The sequence below is a fragment of the Gossypium hirsutum genome, chromosome D11, assembly GCF_007990345.1.
Source record: "Gossypium hirsutum isolate 1008001.06 chromosome D11, Gossypium_hirsutum_v2.1, whole genome shotgun sequence".
Taxonomy (NCBI): Eukaryota; Viridiplantae; Streptophyta; class Magnoliopsida; order Malvales; family Malvaceae; genus Gossypium; species Gossypium hirsutum.
The window spans coordinates 55,646,956-55,667,864 of record NC_053447.1 but is presented as its reverse complement, the minus strand read 5'-3'; the positions used below and the strand labels follow the sequence as shown (position 1 = coordinate 55,667,864).

Below are 20,909 nucleotides of genomic sequence, written 5' to 3'. Positions count from 1 at the left end.
TCCACCAACATCTGAACGATGGATGGCCTTTCTTTTCGCAGTGCTGACAAGGTGGATAGTCTTTCTTTGATTTTCTACCCTTACCTCGAGTGTGAGTGTTCGAAGAATTTGCTGCAGATGTTACTTGTGTTTTTCTCTCAGTATTCTTCTTGTGCTTTCCTCCTTCCTGGTGCCTAGCTAGCAAAGCTCCTTCTACTATTTATTCTTGCCTCATGAGTCTTCGCTCTTCTTGAGCTTGCAAAGAATTCATCAATTCTGCCAAACTGAGTTTAGACATATCTTTTGTATTTTCCAAGGTGGTTATTGAAGCTTCATATCTTTCAGGCACTGTTACAAGAATTTTTCAACAATTCTAGAATCTGGAAATTTAGTGCCAAGTAACCTTACCTTGTTGGCAATTTCATACAATCTGTCTTGGTACTCTTTGATTGTTTCTGACTCTTTCATCCTTTGCAATTCAAACTCCCGTATTAAATTTAGCACCTGCATTCCTCGTATCCGGTCATTTCCTTCATATTCTTCTTTGAGATAGTCCCACACTTCTTTTGCTGATCGGAGAGTGAGAACTTTTGTGAAAACGTTTGTTGAAATAGCAGCAAACAGAGTTGATTTTGCCTTAGCTTTTCGGGTCTTCTTTTCCTTGTGAGTTTTGATTTGGGCTATGGTAGGATTGTTCGGCAGCGGAGGTATTTCGTAATCCTCTTCCACGGCCTCCCAAAGATCCAAAGCCTCAAGGTAAGTCTCCATCTTTACTGCCCACAGATGATAATTCTGACCATCAAAAACAGGAGGAGCAATTTGAGAAAAGCTGGTTTCGGTCTCCATTTCACACACAGATCCCTTAAGAAAATAGCTCTGATACCAATTGTAAGATTCAAATGAAGAAAATGGAATAAAAAATAATAAAAATGCAGTTGCAGTAATACAAGAAAGAGTTTAAAGCTTTAACAGAGAAGAAACTGCAGAGAATAGTTTTTATTTATATATATATTTTAGTTATTCAGTATTCAGCCCTTTAAATAGCTGAGTTACAACGTAGGTTGTTTCCAAAAATATCAATTCTGAGAATCAGAATACTAACAATTCCCTTCAAAATAGGGATATGCTCTAAGTGTGAAACAAATTTATTGAATTTCAAATAAACAAGAAATCAAACTAACGTTCCTTAAGCAAATAACTAACAAAATTTAGTATTATAATTTTTTAGGCAATCTTAGTTAATATAGTGTTTTAAAAATAAAAATGTATTAAATCATTATAATTAATAATTTTATTCATCATTCAATACATTGGATAAATATATTATTTTATGATTTTTTTTCTCACGTTGGAAAAATATCTGACCATTTCGTACAAGAGAGATTCTCTTTTAAATGCAGGTTTTGAAAAGATAGTCACTGCGTTCGTGGAAATCAGACTCGGGTCAATTTTGATTTAGTAATGCACAAGTTGAAGACTAGAAGCCTTCCAGCTTCTAAGCACAACTTCGACTCGGTTAATATCCTGCATAATTTGAGATAAGCCCGTGGTACACTTTGGCAAAAAATGCGTTGTGGAAATACGAGCCAAGGTGAAGATTTGTGAAGTTATGCCTCATATTTTTAACTTTTCTTCTTCCAGTTAGGGTCAGTTCTTCATTACTTTTGAAAAGTGCTATGGAAAAGTGCTTTTGGGAAGTGCTTTTGAAAAATTTGAATGTTCGATATTACTGTCAAAAAGTGCTTTTGAGAAATAAAATGTCCATTTTAGACATGACATTATAAAGTAACAAATATGTATTTAAATAATATTCAAATTAGTTAATATTATGATATTTTAGCAAAAATATAAAAAATAATTTATTATAACTTATTGTTAATATTTTAATATATAATATTAATTTTAAATATTTCTAAGTAATTAATATTAATTATTTATTAAATTTAATTAGAATATATAAACTATATTTAAATATTTAAATATAATAATTAAATGTTTGTAATTAGATATTGACACAATTGTATTATTTTAAAAATTATTTTTTATTTTTAATTAATGCTTTTAACACATTTGTATTATTTTATTTAAAAATATATTTGAATATATAACTCATATTAGATATTAACATAACATAGAAAATATAAACCTAACAAATTAAAATATTACATATATTTGGATTAAAGTTTTAAAAAGGGATAATATTTATATACCAAATATAAATACTGAAAATTTTACAATAGCATTTACAATTTAAAGTGAATTCATTAAACTAGAAGCTATAGCATCTTATTAATTTCGTTTCAAAACCACTTGAATTGTTTGATTCACTGTCGTCATCACCATCGTCGTCGTCGTCGTCATCATCACTTTCTCGACCATGCGCATTTTCTAAATCAATAATATTCTCATATGCCCAGTTAATATCTTCGTATTCCATAAAATCTGCATCATTTCGACCGGCATGTTTTCAGATAAAATTGTGTATCGTCATTGTAGCAACAATGATCATCGTTTGCTTTTCAAAACTATAACTTGGCATATCCCTTAAAATGACCCATTTTTTTTTCAAAACACCAAAAGTTCGTTCAATCACACTGCGTAATGATGAATGTGAATGATTGAATATCTCTTCTTTACCAGATACCGGTCTACCTCTACAAAAGTCAGGTAAATGATATAGCTGACCTCTATATGGTCCAAGATAACCTTTCATTTGAGGATATCCAGAATCAACAAGATAATATTTTCCTACAAGTCATAATATAACAAACAATTAATTCAAGAAATTTTTTTATAAAAATTATCAATTAAAGAACTTATACCTTATTATTTAAAAAATCACATATAAATAAATATCTAACCATTTGGTGGGTGCGGAAATTTGTATTTTGGATCTCGAATTGCATCAAGAAATATTTTAGTGTTATGTGCCGATCCTTCCCATCCAGCCATGACAAAGGTGAAACACTTATTAAAATCACATACTACTATAACATTTTGAGTCGGGATACATTTTCTTCCAATATAGGGAATTTGTTCATTTGGTGGAAGAATAACGGCAATGTGAGTACCATCAATTGCACCTATGCAATCCTGAACAAATAATCATATTAGTCTCGTGCATATTTTTAGTCGACCAAATATATTAAAATATAATAATATAAAATTAAATTTTAACCTTAAAATGCGGCATATATCTAGAATCATTACGTATTTGTTCAGGTATTGAGCTAAAAAAAGGATCTTCGGGTGCAATTAGACCAGTGGCCATCCTTGAAACTTTCTCAAGCACAATTGCAAAGTGTCGACTTATTGTTGATTCAGACCTTTGAAATCTTTCTCGACATTGGGAAACTTTTGCACCGGTGCCTAAGATGTATAAAAAAATTCCCAACATTTCACTATGTTTCTTGGAGTTTGCAAGTTGTATCTTGTCTCCAAAACTCTCAACAAACTTGTGAATATCATTTTAGACATCCTAAAATTAATCATACAACGTGATTTGTGACCATCAAGGATCTCTCGGATCCATGTCTCACCTGACTGTTTTGAATCCATGCATGGTTGCTTCAATATATACTTCTCGTAATATAATTGCACGGAAGAAGATGCAATAACAAATAATCGATTAAAACATTCCATGCATTGTAAAATCTCTTTCTTTTCCCTTTCATCATCACTTTCATCGCGCTGTAATTCTCAACTATACTCATCACCTGTGAATAAATTTTATATTCAAAATCATATATAAACAACTATTGATAAAATTAATTTAGTATAAATAAGTATAACATAAATTCAATATCCAAAGACCAAACATAAACAACTATTAATAAAACTAGATTACTCATAAATAAGTACAACATAAATTCAATATCCAAAAACCAAACATAAATAACTATTGATAAAACTAGTTTAGCATTGTTGTTTAGTCACATAATAGATATCTCTGAACCCTAGAAAATCAGAAAATTTTCAACTATCCTCCATTTCCGTCTTAAGCCACAAAGCTCTAATCTTGGGATTAATTGATAAAAACATAATTCGCTTGTCCTTATTGAGCAATAATTTAAGTGCGAAAAAGTATAGCGGACTAGCTTCTGGAACTTCTTCCGACATGCTGTCAAGCACTTTGACTGCTTGTGGAATACCATATGGATCCATAACAGGAGTCAAACTAGATGTGGCTTGAATCATATTGCCAGCTACATTGCATAATTTTTCTATTTGACTGGAAAATCTTGCCGCCCCTCCAATTTGCTTTGAGGATTTCTTTCTTCCAGTTTTAAAATGTGAACTTGATATCTCAGGGTTTTTTTCCTTTTTGACCATTTCCATCAATTTGAACATCATTTGAAATGTGAACATCATTTAAAATATGAACATCATTTCTCAAATTTTCTTCTTCATTCTCTTCAAGTATTTCGTTGTTAACATCCTCAAAAAAATCACTACGGAGTGTACCAGAAGAAGGTGCCCATGCTTTATCACCTGTTGCAACTATCCCCATGAACATTTGGTCCAACTTCTCTTCGAATTCAGGATCAATGCCCGATGTTCTAAATTTTTGAGCTTCAGGCACAACCTACATATAAAATGATAGTTTAATAACAGTAATTATCAATAACCTCATAAATAAGAAAAAAAACAAAAATATTTAGAATTATTAATGTACCTGTAGCCTACTCTCCCACCAATCATCCGATGCATCAACGGTTCTTTTTATAGGATTCCACCCTAGACCAGTATCTTCGCCTTTAAGTTTCTTCCAAGCTTTCTATTCTTTTTTTAGGGCATCCCACCTATTTTTAAGTTGTCTTTGTGAAAAACCATTGCCCGTTTCTTTCTCAAAGTTTGTCATTATTTTCAACCATCCATCTTTTGTGAAATGAGTACCAGGCCTATTGCCTTTCACTATCTCTTTAATACAAATATCACAAAATATTTCTGTCAATCTCTTATCCCACATTGCTTTCACTTTTTCACCACTAACTTCAACCGGCGAAGTACTCATCTATTGTGTATACGAACAGATTCATTTCAGCCAGTAAAGCAATCAAGAAAATCAAACAATTTTCTAATTGATTTTTTCAACCAAAAATAATTAAAATATGTGGTATCATAATCATGAATATTGTGAATTTTTCATTGTTTATTATTTTAGTGGATTTATAGCCAAACGCAACTATAAGATAGGCACTAGTTGTCAACTTCTAAAACTGAAAATGCATTGTTTTATATCAATGGTTGCCAACTCCACAAATGTATAAACTTTTTTACTTCAATTTTGGTATGAATTTGAATAAAAAAATAAAAATTCACGTTTCTGGTTTGAATCATAGGAATAATACAGTATATAAAAGAACATGTTTAATACAAGTATTAAATATCAATGGTTTACGGTATATTTTGACACCAAAAAATAATTAGATAAAAGTGTACTTTTTTACGTAGATTTGACTGATAAAATACCATTCCCTATCATCTTTCTTAATTAATCTATAATTAATGTTTAAATTAAAAGGTGGTTTAAATAAAATACCATTCGCTATCAGCAAAACATGGATTCCTGTGCGCCGATGCCAGCGTCGGTTTCTCCGTCCCAATTTCTGTGTTCGTCCCCCTGATTGTCACATGCAGAGTAAGTATAAGAACATATACAGAGTAAGTATAACTCATAGCTCTGGAACTTCTGTAAGCAACTCATAGGTAGTACCACAGGAAGAGTAACTCCTATGTTAAGACAACAATAAGCATATAAGACACTAACTCCTATAAGCTTATAAAGCCTATAAGCAACCGAAGGAATCACCGATATGGATGGACTGCAGTACAACTACTCAATGTAGAGAAATAGAGAAAGCTGTCGGTGGTGCATTGGAGTTGTCTAAAATTACTAGTTCTCGTGCTTATGAGAAATATACAGGACCACAAATTCGGAAGATATTTGAGACACAACAAGAAACTTATGAGAAAATGAGAGGATCTCTCTTGTTAGCTCTTTCATGGCATGTCTATTCTTAGGGGCTTATGCTTGTATTGATACAACTGATGGTTCAGGGATGAACTTGATGGATATAAAGCAAAGGGCTTGGTCTAAAGCTGCATTGGAGGTTTGTTTTGCATGCTATCTGATTTTTTGTAGTTTATTTATCAATCTCTGAATCTTTTTCATTGAAAGCTAGCTCCTGCACATGTTGTTGCTGGTTCTATTGCATCCTATTTTGTGGAGAGGTTAGTGGCATCTTTTTTGTTGGAGGTTCACTTTTGTTGATATGTTACAGACATTTCCAAATGTTAAAAATTGGTATTAAACTTTACTATTTGCATTCCCTTTTGTGATGAACAACACTCTGCATGTGGGTTATAGCATGTATGGCGTTCAAATTGTTAGGGCCTATGTATGTATGCTGATAAAGTATTTGCTTGACCATGCATATAGTTGTAGGCAGTGGTTGTGTATATGAGCTCTTATACTGAATGAATGCATATATTTCCTAGCATGCATTGGTATAAATTAAAATACCTTTTTTTTTCTTTTTTTGTATTTGTTCATACTTGTGCCTGTAGAGACAGGATGAAACTCATTAATGCCTTTTCAGGTATAAGTTCAATAAGAATTGCTTGGTGGTTCAGTGGTCTGGAGACAATCCTAACAGTTTAGCAGGTCCATGACTCTCTTCATCTATTATTAATTTTAATTCTCTATGTGACTTAGATGTCCACTACTCAAAATTGCTCTAGTTTTCTAATAAACCCCTAATGCATGTTTATAACTGTCTCCTCTCAATATGCACTTAAAGCCTATAGTTAAATTTAGTATTATTCTCTCCTTCAAATATTCAATCTATCACATAGAAGTGAATAGAGCGTAATATGTATCGGCAACCAAATTCATATGCACTTAAATGTATTTAATCTATTAAATATTCAAATATTTAGTCTATATTTCTTCTGTTTTCATCAACTAAAATAGTTTGGGCCTGCAGGTTTAACTCTAAACACTCCCAAGGATCTAGCAATCAGTTTGGGCACCAGTGACACCGTAAGTGCTATTTATGCCTCCTTATTTGATCAGTGATTATCTCCATGCTTACAATGACTCAAAGAATCAATGTAAGCAACATAACCTGAATCTTTTAGTTTGTTTAAGTCCGAACCATGTCAACAAATATTCCTGTTTGAACTTTTAAGTGGTAGGGCCTATACTTCTTAGAGTTCATATCTGAGACTCCCCTGAAGTTTTTGGGTTTTTTTTATTACTTTTACCATACAACTAAGCCAGAATTTTCCCTCTTTTTTTTTTGGAAGAGTTACTTTTCATGATTCTAATCGCATGCATTACTGATAATAATATTTTGCTTTGTGTTTCTTTTGTTTCGTTGTTTCCTATAGTCTTCTAAAACTTTCTAAAATAATTTTAAGGAGATAGAATTTTCCTTTGGAAATTGTCAATTTGCTTTGCACTATATACATTTTTCCTTTATCCTTAAACACATTGAGCTTAGAGCACTACAAGCTTGATCTTCATCACCAAGTACATATTCGGGAAATATATACATCCCCTATACTTCATATAAAAGAAGAAGAACAAAGCCTTTTCCACTATTTAGGGCGATCTTTAATTGAATGGGTCTGTACATATATATTCATTCAACACACGAACAGAGTGAAAGAGAGAGGCATGCAAAGCAAAGTAGGACAAATGAAGACAGCATATTAATTAAATCAGAAATTTCTCACAAGAAAAATCAGAAAAAAGAAATGAGACCCATCTCATTAAAAAAATCAAACAATCAATTTATGTAAAAAATTTTGTATTAAAATTTCTATAAAATTTCTGTAAAATTTCTATAAAAATCAAACAATCAGAAAACAACTAAAAACTAAAGCATAGTGAATAATTAAAGAGAAGAAGAAAAGAAACTCACCGACGGAAGAGGAACAAAGAACCAGAGCAAAGAACTTTGAAAGAGAAAATGTGAAAAAAAATGGGTATAGATTTAGCTCCAAAGAACCAGAGGAAAGAACATTTTTTGGGAGAAGACAAAGGTTAAAAATGTAAATAGAAGCTAAAAGCACTTTTGGCTAAAGAAAAAGTTAAAATTTTCAACTTCTCCATCTGCTAAAAAGTACTTTTTTTAAGTTGAATTTTTTTTTTCTGAAATGGTGTCTATTCTTTAATGCTTTTAAGGGAAAATGACTTTTTATTGCAAAAGTCCATCAGAGAAGTAAAGGAGAATGGGGACTTAAACTCTGTTTTTAATTTCTCACTAATTATTTTACTTATGAATTTAGTTACATTACACATTTAGGTATTAGCTTTTACAAGCTTTCAGAGAATTTTTTATTTACGTTTTTAGGTTTCTTATTTTGAGTTTCAGAGTTTAGTTTTATCTCCATCTTTTATACTCTTCATGTGAAATTATCTTTGTAACAACTCGATTTTGGGCCTAGTCGAAATAGTGGTTTCGGGACCACAAATTTGACAAGGAAAAAATTATTTTTATTATATTTTTATTGTCTATGATTTCATGGAATGATTTTGTGAAAATTTCGTTCGAAAATTTCGACGTTTGAGCACTCAATTTAGTAAAAAGGACTAAATTGTAAAAAGTGCAAAAGTTGAGTTCTACATGTTAAAAGTGTCCAATTGTTATGAAATTTTAAATTAGAGGTCCTTAAATTGAAATTAAACCATTTTGTGACTTTTTTTGACAAAAATGGACATGAGATAAGTGAAATAGGATATTTTTAAGTTGGGGCATTTTGGTCATTTAGTAATTAAAAGAATTAAAAAGGCCAAAATAGCCAAAAAAATTTGTCCATCTTCAAGCCTTGGCCGAATTTCACAAGGGGGGGAGCCATAATTAGAGTTTTCAAGCTTCTGAGCTCCATAGTAAGTGATTCCAAGCCCCGTTTTTAAAGTTCTTTATGTTTTAAGAGTCCCGGTAACTTAATTTAGCTTATTCTAGCTATAATTTAACCTAGGGTTTATATTTTGAAAAATACCCATAGGTGAAATGTGTTTATTTTAATGTTTTATGGTAGAATATGATGCTTTAAATTATGTTAAACAACTTTTGCGAAGCGATTTTACGTGAAAATAAGTAAAACGACATAATCGATACAAATACCTAATGTTCATAAGTAAGTGTTAGAGTGGGAATTCGATGTTGCCATAGAAGGGAAAAATGTTCAGCATGTCATAATACATAATAATAAGGGATTAAGTTTAATTTACGAGCTTTGGGGAAAAAGTGTAAATATGCAAAAGTTTAGGGGCAAAATTGTAATTTTACCAAAGTTTGAGTCAAGGACTGTTTTGATAAATGTGAGTATTAAATAAGTCAAATTTACTATTATAGATCAAAAAAGAAGTGGAATCGACCTTGATCGGAGAAAAGAAAAGATTAAAGACTAAATTGCTAAATTTTTATATTGTTGCACCAAAGTAAGTTATGTGTAAATAATAGCAATATATTTTTATAAATTGTGAATTATATTTGATATGTGAATTAATATTGAATGCGAAAGGAAAATTGTTAATGAATTATTCAAGTGATAAAGTGTTTAAAATAAAGTGTTAAGTGTAAATTCCCGGTTAAACTTAAAAATAGAAGTGGATACAAGTGACATGTCACTAGAGACCAGTGTTACAGTGTTACAGTGAGTCCCGGGTGCTGGGTGATCTAGCATGTGTTGTAGATACCTAACAGCTTGTGTTATTGATTAGTGGTAGCTTCGGCTACATTTCAATGGTAGCTACGGCTACATATCAGTGGTAGCTTCAGCAACATTTTAGTGGTAGCTACGGCTACGTATCAGTGGTAACTTCGGCTACATATCAGTGTGGCACTTATGTGCTAATTCTCTACGTATCCGTGCATATTTCGAGTGTTCAATAGGAAATTGACTAAGTGAAAATACATGAGATCATGCAACGATTAAGTGTAATTGAATGATGAATATATGTGTGGAATTGAATTGAATAGTGATCGAAAGTGAAAAAGTGAAATTATGAAATAGTAGAATTAGCAAAAAAATAGTTTTGGACAGAAACAATTGTGTGAATTTGAAAAATCATCATAAATAGCGGAAATCGAATTAGAGAGTGAATAAGATATGAAATGAAAGCTTAATGAGTCTATTTATACATAAAAGAAACAGAGCAAACAAAAGACTTATATATTTTGAGATATTTTAAGTTTAGCGAGACAGGGTCAGAATGAGTTTGGAATCTCTTGTTCTGACTTTGGAAAATTGTTAAAAATTGTAAAAAAAAATAATTACGGGCTAAAATTTATATGTTTAGAACCCTGAATGAGTCTATTTTCAATTGAAATAAACGTAAGTACCATCCAAATTCTTTACAGTGATATAATTAATTTTTAGTGAAGAGAGGTCAGAACTGTCGAGCAGTGAAACAGGGGAAACTTTAAAGAATAAAATGTACTTATTGGCTTAGCCAAAAATTCTAAAAATTTTATGGTAAGAAGATATGTGAATCTAGTTTTAGGGAAAATTAACGTATCTTAATTTGGAGCTCTGTAGCTCTAGATAAAAATAATTTAGTGACTCTGACTCGGATAGACAGCTTTGAATATACATGTGAGTGAATAGTAAAATTATAGAAAATGTTATTTATAAGAGTGTTATGCACATTAAGGATGTGGAATGAAGAGGAGGAGGAGGAAAAATAAAATATATGAATAATTTGTATATAAATTGGTCATATGCCGATTATATTTGATAAACGTTGAATTAGAAATGACATAATGTTTTATTTCAATTAGTTATTATGAATTGAATTGTAAATTCCTATGGATGAAACCAAACAATTATTTGTTAGTATTATGCATGACATAATGTATTATTCTATATATATATTCATGGTTGAATTATGATTGTTGAGAAAGACAGATAAATTGGAAAGAAAGTTCAAATTGAGTAGAACGCAGGGTTGAGTACTTTTGTTCAGTGATAAAGACGAATTGACGGAAAATACTATGGATGGACCATGGCAATAAGTGATATGTAATTCCATGTAAGACCATAGCTGGGCTATGGAATCGGTATATGTTATGTGATTACGTGTAAGACCATAGTTGGACTATGGCATCGAGAAAATAAAGTACTCAATTCCATAAGACGTTCACTAATTTGACAAAGTTGGTAAGTGTTACATGGACTCACACTCAAGTGATAGATTTATTGTGATTGTTGAAGTTGAATTCAATTAAGTGATTTCACCAATTGGATATTGTATATGGCAAGATGTGTTAGTGAATTACATATTTATGAAATGATATTTGAAGTTCAGTAAGTGATATATGAAATTAATATGAAAATATTTATGATTGTTATTAGTATTGTTTCTGACAAAATGTGGATTCTTCGATGTTGAAATGATTTAACAGATTTATTGAGCATATGAATGAGTATGAGACTCATACGAGTTAGTATAGATATGTACATGTGTCTTATAAGCTCTGAAATGATAAGACTTGTGAATTGTGAATTAATCTGTGTGAAAGTATATGGGATAGATTAGTGAATCTTTATAAGATATTGAATATTTAATATATTACAATGGTTTAATAGGAAAAATATGACGATACGAGAATATGAAATGATACGGATCAATTCAGGTACTCGCAAGAAGCAAGTAATAATTGATAAATTCATATGACGAGAAAGTGAAGGATTATAAGTTCATATATGTCTGAACAAATGGTGATAGCTATAAGGCTTGGATCGAATGAGTATATATATATTGGGCCTTGTAAGCCCTAATTAGCGATTCGAAGATAATAATTTGAAAGTTTTAATCTGTTTGAAATTTTATAACTCAGTTTAATACGTTACTTATGTAATTATACAAATTATGTACAATTTCTGTACCTAAAACGTTTATATTCCATTTTAGTAAGCAAAGCTTAAATTAAAGTATTACTAAAATAAATTGTTTTTAAAAAGGTTAATCTTTTGAATGATAGTTTGGAACTTTTCATTTGGGTTAAATATAAAATTAGTATTCAAATCCATCCACTTCTCTCAGATTGGTACTTACAGTTGTTTTTGTCTCAAATTGGTACTCAAACTTTTCTCCGTCTACTAAATCGGTACTCGAGTCTAACGGTGTTAAATTCAAGACATGTGGCACTCTAAAATGAATACACACTACAATGATGATGTCATAATGACATCGTCATTAAAAAATTTAAAAATAATAAATAATTTTTTTTCTTTTGACTCTTCTCTCCTTTTGCAGTCTGCACTTTCGATTCTTCTTCTACCTTGTCAATGATTTTAGCCAAAATCCCCAATTTCTTCTTCTTCTTTTTCTTCCCTCATCCCAATTTTTTGCTTCCGTCGCCGCTAGCAATTGGCCTCCCTCAACCCAAATCGTAATACTAACTGCAATAAATGAAAAGCTTTGAATTTGAAGAACCAGAGAATAAAGGGCCTCACTTGAATTCTCCTGCCATGGCTCGTAATTCCTCCACTTCTCCCAACCACACCAAACATGAAATCTCTCTCTCTCACTTCTAATTTTTAAAAAAACTTTGTATTTTCATCTCTTCCCCTATAGTTTTCAAGTCATTGAACCCACACAATAAATTCATAAATTACAATACCTTTCCCTATGCCATTCATATATAAAAGCAACAACAACAATTCACGTTAATTAACCGTTTGCTTTTTTTGTTTAATTTTTTTAATCCTAAAATTCGAATTTTCCTTTCACCGTTTCATTCAAGATTCGCAGGAAAAATGTGTGAATTTTATATCTTCATTGTATGGATTGTATCTTTAGGGTTTTCAATATTGGATTCAGGTGCGATAATTGTTTTGAAATTAGGGTAAGTGATTGGGTTTTAAATCTAGCTGGGGGCTTTGTTTCAATGTGAAAATCAGATGCAGAGAAAGGGGGAAGGAAGATGATAATCAAATGGATGAGGAATCTTGAAATGCGGAGTATGAAACGGTGTAAAATAAAAAGAAAAGGCAACCATGATTGTGGAGAAGAAGAGATATTTTAGATTATGATGGTAATCTGAAGAGATTGAAAGTGAACAATTATTATTCATATAGCGATTTCGATGATTTCAGTAGTAATTCAAGTTATTGCTTGGCACTCTTTTAAGTTTTAGGTCATCAAACATACTCGAAATCGATGAATAGGAAGAAGAGAATGTTAGTCATGAAGTTTCTCCATTGAAAACTGAGATTAGTGAGGATGATACTATTATCAAAATTGGGGTTTAAGAAAAATATTTTTTCTAATTTTTTTAGATTATGACATCAGCATGACATCATTTGTGCCACGAGTCATAAGCTTAACGATAGTAGACTCAAGTACTGATTTAGTTGACAGAAAAAAGTTTGGGTACCAATTTGAGACAAAAAAAACTATAAGTACCAGTCAGGGAGAAGTGGACAAATTCATATACCAAATTTTATTTAACCCTTGTCATTTTTGGTTCTCATGGAATCTTAGAATTTGGACCTTCATATTATCAGTAATAAATTAGTAACAGAATTGTTAATTTTTTTTTTAAAAAAGAAAAATTAATAACATGTTTATAATGCTGGTTGAGTCTTATCTCGATTGGCATGGACATTGTTGTCAATACAGGAGGATGTGGGTTTGAGTGTGCTGAAATGCATTATCCTCCTATTATGAGTTGGGGAGAGACTATGAGTAATTTTAAACATTGAGTCAAAAAAAAATAGATATGATCAAAATCTATAATGATATATAGATTTTTTATTTTTAGTCAATGACTATCTAAAGAGTATTTTGTCTATAATGAACCCCCCCCACACTTCAAAATACATTGAAAGCAGATTTTGATCATTCTATTTCTTTTTATTATAGGTATAGCAGCCGTAGGGTTGATTAAATATATATTTGCATAATAGCAAATTCGGGCATTTTACCAAAAAAAGCCCTTTTTTTTAAATTACCGAAATGGACCCATTATTTAATTATTTATCGGAATAGTCCATTTTCGGAAAATCACGTCCACGTTAGCGCGATGTCAGGGGACACGCCAGGAAATCGCGTCCACGTCAGCGCGAGTTGCTGACATGGCAACAAATCGCGCCCTCTAAGACGCGATTCGCTGCCACGTCAGCAAAGCCGCTGACGTGGTCGCGACTTGACCCGCGCGTGAACAATGCTCCAACGGTCAAAAATTTGACCGTTGCCCCCCCCAACGGTAAAAAAAAACTATAAATACCCCCACCCCTTTTTTTTTCACAAATCCTCTCTCAATTTCCTTTCAATTTCCTTCAAAAATTCTCTTAAGTTCCTTTTAAATTCCTCTTAACTCCCTTTTTTAAAATAATTTTAAAAATATTTTTAAAATTTTTTTAAACCGTAAAAATTTGTACGATTTTAACAATGACCGGAGAATTGACTCGTCTTGATAAGCATCACATATCGGTGGAACAAATGAAAATGGTAAGTATTAAATTTAATTTTTAAATATTATTTAAGAATTTTTTTATTTATGCATTTTTAGATAATTATTATTTTTTTATTTGTTATAAAAGTCTGTAGATCAGGTATTGGAATGTAATATATGAAATATGCATGCTCCTCCATCACCGTTGGTAGAGAACTCCCTGCGGGAAGCAGGTTTTTGGCACGTGGCGACGGTAGGCCGGGGATGTAAGGTGGACCCGAAACTAATCAGTGCGTTGATCGAGAGGTGGAGACCCGAGACACACACATTCCATCTTCCATGTGGAGAGTGCACTATCACTCTAGAAGATGTCAGTATGCAATTGGGATTGCCGGTGGACGGGAGCCCAGTCACCGGGTCTACCCAATCTAGCGATTGGGGGGCGGTGTGCTACGAGCTTTTGAGCGCTATTCTGGAGAAAATGGAGGGAGGTAAGATCGAGATGGGCTGGTTACGTGACACATTCCCTGATCCGGATGAAGATTCAACCGAAATTGAAAGAATCTGATATGCTCGGGCATACATTCTTCATTTAATTGAAGGTTATCTGATGCCCGACACGTCACGGAGCCGCGTACATCTAAGATGGCTGCTAAAACTCGTTGATTTTAGAGCAGCCGGTGAATTGAATTGGGGGTCTGCTGTCTTGGCAACGTTATATCGGGAGATGTGCGGGGCGACGCGACTGAGGAGAGCAAAAATCGGAGGTTGCCTGTCACTACTGCAGTCGTGGGCACAGTTTCGCTTTCCATTTCTACGTCCTCGAGTGGACCACCCATATACATTCCCACTCATAACGAGGTAAATTTTATATTAGATTTTACAATTATTATGTAGATTTTTAAAAATAAAAGTATGCTAAAAATTTATTTAATTAGGTGGAAAACTGTCCTCTCTTGAAGATATACAGCTTCTATTGGACCAACGGTCGGAAGCACAAGTAAGTTTTAAATAAAATAGATATTTCCATACATTCGCTAGTCGATTGATATTTAGTATTTAGTATTTAGTATTATTTATATAACTAATATTTCTGTCATGTTCATATAGTTTCAATGAACACCATACGAGGATCCAGCAATTCGGGCAGTAATCCCGGAAGAGTTCTTACAAAATCCACAAGCTTGGCACATGAAAGTCGTGTTGATCAACTACGCTACCGTGGAGTCGCACCAGACAAATAAAGTGCTACTATAGTTTGGATGTAGACAACCGATTCCCGTGGATCCTGAGGTGTTTGACGATCAACACAAAGTCGACCTTCGGCAATTGAATACGGATTGGACGAGATACTGGTCCGAGTACATGGAAATGTGGGAAGATCGATATGAATATATACCTACTCGGGAACCAATCATCGTTCCGGAGTTAGCATGCGTTCCAGAATACATGCCATGGTTTAGGATCCATGGCAAGCAGTATTTACTAACGCCAGAGGAGAGGCAGCGGCAAATACGTGTCGAAAGGGAAAGGCGCGGGCCTCTAAATCCAAGACGACTAGACGATGAAGGCAGCCCCTCAACAAGGCCCAGACATTTACCCGGCTCATCATCAGCTGCCATGCAATCACTAGGCCCAACGAGAGCACCGACACATTCACCCGACACAGCAGTTCAACCGATAATACCCACGCAACCGTCTTTCAGATGATGCTAGCTGCATTTCGTAGCCCTTATATGTATCCTAACCCTTATATGTATCATTTTCCGAGTCCTATGGCAGGTTGGAGCCAAATGCCCGGTTCAGCTCCATTTCCTGTTATGCGGAGTGGACCGCCGATGTATAGGCCAGCGGCGCACAAGGGATCGCAAGAGGGGCTATCGGGGAGCTCTCCTTTTTACCAATCCCCACCAACGTATGGGTTTCAAACACCGTCATCGTTCGTGATGCAAACACCTCCACATACATTATTCTTTGAAGGTGGATCATCGTCCCAAGTCCAACAACCAGATGCCGTACTGGAAGAACCAGAATCCCCGCCGAAGGAACAACAACCGCCGCCGAAAGCTAGAGAAATGAGGAATCCAGCGCGTAACCGTCGACTGCCGCCATGTGGCACTGAATCCTCTGGGCATAGACATTGATTGCCGTATTTAAATTTATTTGTACAAATATGTTGAATATTTTAATATTATTTGATGTAATAAAATAGAAGTTTATTTGATGTAATAAAATAGAAATTTTTGATATTATTTGAGAACTCTACTACCCATTAATACCCTTAAATTAAAAACCTTAACCTAATTTAATTAAAAACCTTAAACCCTAAACTTAAAAACCCTAACCCTTTTAACTTAAAAACCCTAACTTAATTAACTTAAAAACCCTAACCTAATTAAATTAAAAACTCTAACCTAATTTAATTAAAAACCTTAAACCCTGAACTTAAAAACCCTAACCTAATTTAATTAAAAACTCTAACCTAATTTAATTAAAAACCTTAAACCCTAAACTTAGAAACCCTAACCTAATTTAATTAAAAACCTTAAACCCTAAACTTAAAAACCCTAACCCAATTTAATTAAAAACCCTAAACCCTAAACTTAAAAACCTTAACCTAATTAACTCAAAACCCTAACCTAATTTAATTAAAAATCCTAACCTAATTTAATTAAAAACCTTAAACCCTAAACTTAAAAACCCTAACCCAATTAAATTAAAAACCCTAACCTAATTTAATTAAAAACCCTAACCTAATTTAATTAAAAACCCTAAACCCTAATCTTAAAAACCCTAACCTAATTAAATTAAAACCCCTAAACTAATTAAATTAAAAACCCTAAACTCTAAACTTAAAAACCCTAACCCGCTTAACTTAAAAACCTTAACCTAATTAACTTAAAAACCCTAACCCCCTTAACTTAAAAACCTTAACCTAATTAACTTAAAAACCCTAACCTAATTAAATTAAAAACCCTAACCTAATTTAATTAAAAATCCTAAACCCTAAACTTAAAAACCTTAACCTAATTAAATAAAAAACCCTAACCTAATTTAATTAAAACCCTAAACCTTAAACTTAAAAACCCTAACCTAATTTAATTAAAAACCCTAAACCCTAAACTTAAAAACCCTAACCTAATTAACTTAAAAACCCTAAACCCTAAATTTAAAAATCCCAACCCCTTAACTTAAAAACCCTAACCTAATTAACTTAAAAACCCTAACTTAATTTAATTAAAAACCCTAAATCCTAAACCCTAAACTTAAAAACTCTAACCTAATTTAATTAAAAACCCTAAACTAAATTAATAATTTTACTTTCACATAATGTTAGATTTGGAAAATTATTTTTTCCTGGTACTAACAATTAATAATTTTATATAATTTGATAATTTTACTAATCATTAATACAATTTATCAATTAATAATTTTACATTCACATAATGTTAGATTTGGAAAAATGTTTTGACTGGTACTAACAATTAATAATTTTATATAATTTGATAATTTTTTACTAACCATTAATACAATTTATCAATTAATAATTTCACAAACTTAATTTTTTTACAATTACATTCAACTATTGCGATTAGGGCATGATCGACTTGTATGGCCTAGATTCCTACACCATCCGCACAACTTCGTTTGAGTAGCTGTTTCTTGGATATCCATATTGTTACGTATTCTAGTCGAGCAAGGTCGACCCTTTGGTTTGCGACGTGATTCTCTATCCGGTAACAGCTTAAAAGGAGCAAGAGAAACGGGCGGCCACTTACGTTCATCTAGGACCGGTGGGAAAACGTGTCTCCAAACGTTGTACATGTTTTCTAATTTGTGCACTTCGTCCACATAACTCATCGGATCCAGACGGAGATTCTGACAAGCTGCAATAACATGCGCTCATGGATAACGAAGTGCATCAAACATCCCACAGTCACAAGTCCTATTTCGCAAGTGTACACGATGTTGCCCGCCAACAACACCTTGGTGCGGTCTGTCAAAATCTGTCACTCGAAACCATAAATTGTCTCGATCGTGATACACTATGTGCATGATGTTTGCCCTCACCTTGGCCTTGTTAATTTCTTGAACTACCTTACTGCACCATACATGTCCTCCCTGCATCTGGCCTGTATAACTTGCTGCTCACTTTGGAAATAGCGCCGCCAATCGAAAATATGTCTCTCGCACAACCGATGTTATCGGTAGATGGCGCGTTCCTTTAAGAACAGAATTGATGCATTCAGTCAGGTTCGACATCATATGGCCATATCGTAGGCCGCCGTCGTATGATTGTGCCTACTGTTCGAAACGTATGTTACAAAGGTAGTCCGCCCCTTCTCCGTTAATTGAACGTAAAATTGCCAACGTCTCGTGAAAACGATCTTTATTTATTTCATACCCTGCCAATATAAGATCATAGCGAATAATTTATACCACTTTTACCAATAAAACTAATTCAAATTAACAAACGAAATAACACAGATATAGACTAAATACCCATGTTGGTCACTTGTCGTCGTTCGCTCTTAGATGGATATTGCCTGTAGTAGTTCGAAGCAACGTGTCTTAGGCAATATCTATGGTGTGTGCGTTGCCATAAGCTTCCCTGTCGATCAAATGCAGCTAGTATACCGACGCCCCGATCTGAAATAACACAGATATTAGGTTGGGGCACACATGCCTCCTTAACCTAGAGAGAAAGAAATCTCAGTTATCAGACGACTCCCTCGGTGTTATTGTAAATTCAATTGGAAGAATTCTCCTACCGCCATCCTGTGCCACTGTAAGCAATAGCCGATGAGTATACCTACCGAACATAAAGTACCGTCAATTTTTACCAACGGCTTGTAGTATAGAAATGCGTCTCAGTATTGCTTAAAGGTCCAAAACATGCGTTTGAACACTTGACTTCCACGTAGCAATCGGCCGTTGTAGTACACATGTTCCGTTTTAAGGTCTGTGATGGCACTTGGGACGTATCTCTCTAGCACCTGACACCACTGCCATATTTCATTATATGAGGCGTCTCACCCACTATGCATCTTCTCCAACGCCTTTTGCTTAGTTATCCAAGCCTTACGGTAAGAGGGCGTGTACCCCATTTGGCTACGGATATTGGCAATTAACACTGGCACTGAAGTCCTGGGATCTGCTTTTATCGTAGGCAGTATCAAGCTAGCTAACATAGTTGAATCCATCTTGGGATGATCTTGTGAAACACCTATAAACCGAGTACAATAAATAATGCAACATTGCATAATAAAAGTATTATTCAGAAACCGTCAATACTATACCTGCAGCACATGTATGTGGACCTTTGTACTTTTTAATCTCCCACAACTCTGTCCTTTTCCTTAACGAGGAGTAGATTTTCCATGAACATGTGTCGTCTTTGACTGCACACTTCGCCTCAAACTCATCAGATTTGGATTTAACGACGTCGTAGTTAACACTGTTTTTGATGCTATGTTGTTTCAAAGCACCAATAAAACTATCCTTCTTGGTAAACTGATTACCAACTTCAAATTCACCGGAATCTACCCCCGAACTTGTACGATCACGCAACCGGTGTGGTAGATCTGGAAACTCTAACACATCATCTGCAGACAGATCGACATTATGCATGTGGGCTGGAGGTGAGTATGCTCTGAATCGTGGATTTTCTTCTTCATCTGAACTCCTTTCAGTATCTTCAGGTTCTATTGGAATAGGCTCTGGTTCAGAAAATAAGCCAACTTCTGCACCATCAGGCCCGGGCTCTCGAGATGTATCCATATCGCAGTCATCTTCTAACCCACAATCATCTGCAGCGTACGAGGTCCCCTCACCGGTTGACGTCGTAGGGAGTACGTCATCCCTTCTTCTGGGCATTTGATAACGTCCCCAATTGGATGTAGATTGCCACCCACTAGAACTTGATGCCGTTCCCCAGTATGTATTTCTAGCATCAAATGTCGAGCCACCGACGTACATGTCCTATCCACCGACAGAGTGTCTTGCGAGGGATGTGCATTCGACACCGCTACCGAACATGGGCTGTTCCGTATTTTTTAACCCGCTAACCGAGTGTCGGCCAAGGGTCATGTATACATCTCGAACACCAGTCGTAAGTACATCAGTTGGCGATGTAAATTGTACATATAACTCAATATAAGGTGCTCCAGTAGCAAGATGAGTCTGCATCATTGCCTCCAAGCTACGAGCACCTTTTATGTCGAAAGAGTCATATGTCACCGGATCAACAGAAAAACAAAATCGATACGTGATAGACAGAATTTTCATTGGCGTTGTTCCGAAAATTTTACGCCTAATTCTTTTACGAAGTTCTGCCAAATCTATGTTCTGGTTAAAAACCAGTCACACCGTATTCTCCGACAAAAAAACAACACCATTCTCAGTGTGGCAAACCTCACCATCGTAGTAAATAACAGCACTAATACGTTCACTCATAGTTGAAACTCTAACCTTCTTAGCCTCTCTAAATTGTTTCTGCTGTGACTTATGCAT

The 20,909-nt window shown here is 33.9% G+C and overlaps 1 protein-coding gene and 2 long non-coding RNA genes across 3 annotated transcripts; 1 reads left to right on the top strand and 2 right to left on the bottom strand.

The window, feature by feature from the left end:
• Window positions 1–330: 330 nt before the first annotated feature.
• On the bottom strand, window positions 331–1,198 carry LOC121223205 (uncharacterized). The gene has a single exon (XM_041104323.1). The coding sequence runs from the start codon at window positions 823–825 to the stop codon at window positions 331–333; it is 495 nt and encodes a 164-aa protein (XP_040960257.1). The 5' UTR covers window positions 826–1,198.
• A 2,650-nt stretch (window positions 1,199–3,848) lies between these two features.
• On the bottom strand, window positions 3,849–4,972 carry LOC107963431 (uncharacterized). The gene is made up of 2 exons (XR_001701914.2): window positions 4,655–4,972; window positions 3,849–4,564 (listed from the first exon to the last, which is right to left on the bottom strand). It is a non-coding gene; the product is annotated as an uncharacterized lncRNA (long non-coding RNA).
• A 972-nt stretch (window positions 4,973–5,944) lies between these two features.
• Window positions 5,945–6,991, top strand: LOC107963430 (uncharacterized). Its single transcript, XR_001701913.2, has 3 exons — window positions 5,945–6,213; window positions 6,582–6,646; window positions 6,969–6,991. It is a non-coding gene; the product is annotated as an uncharacterized lncRNA (long non-coding RNA).
• The last annotated feature ends 13,918 nt before the right edge of the window (window positions 6,992–20,909 follow it).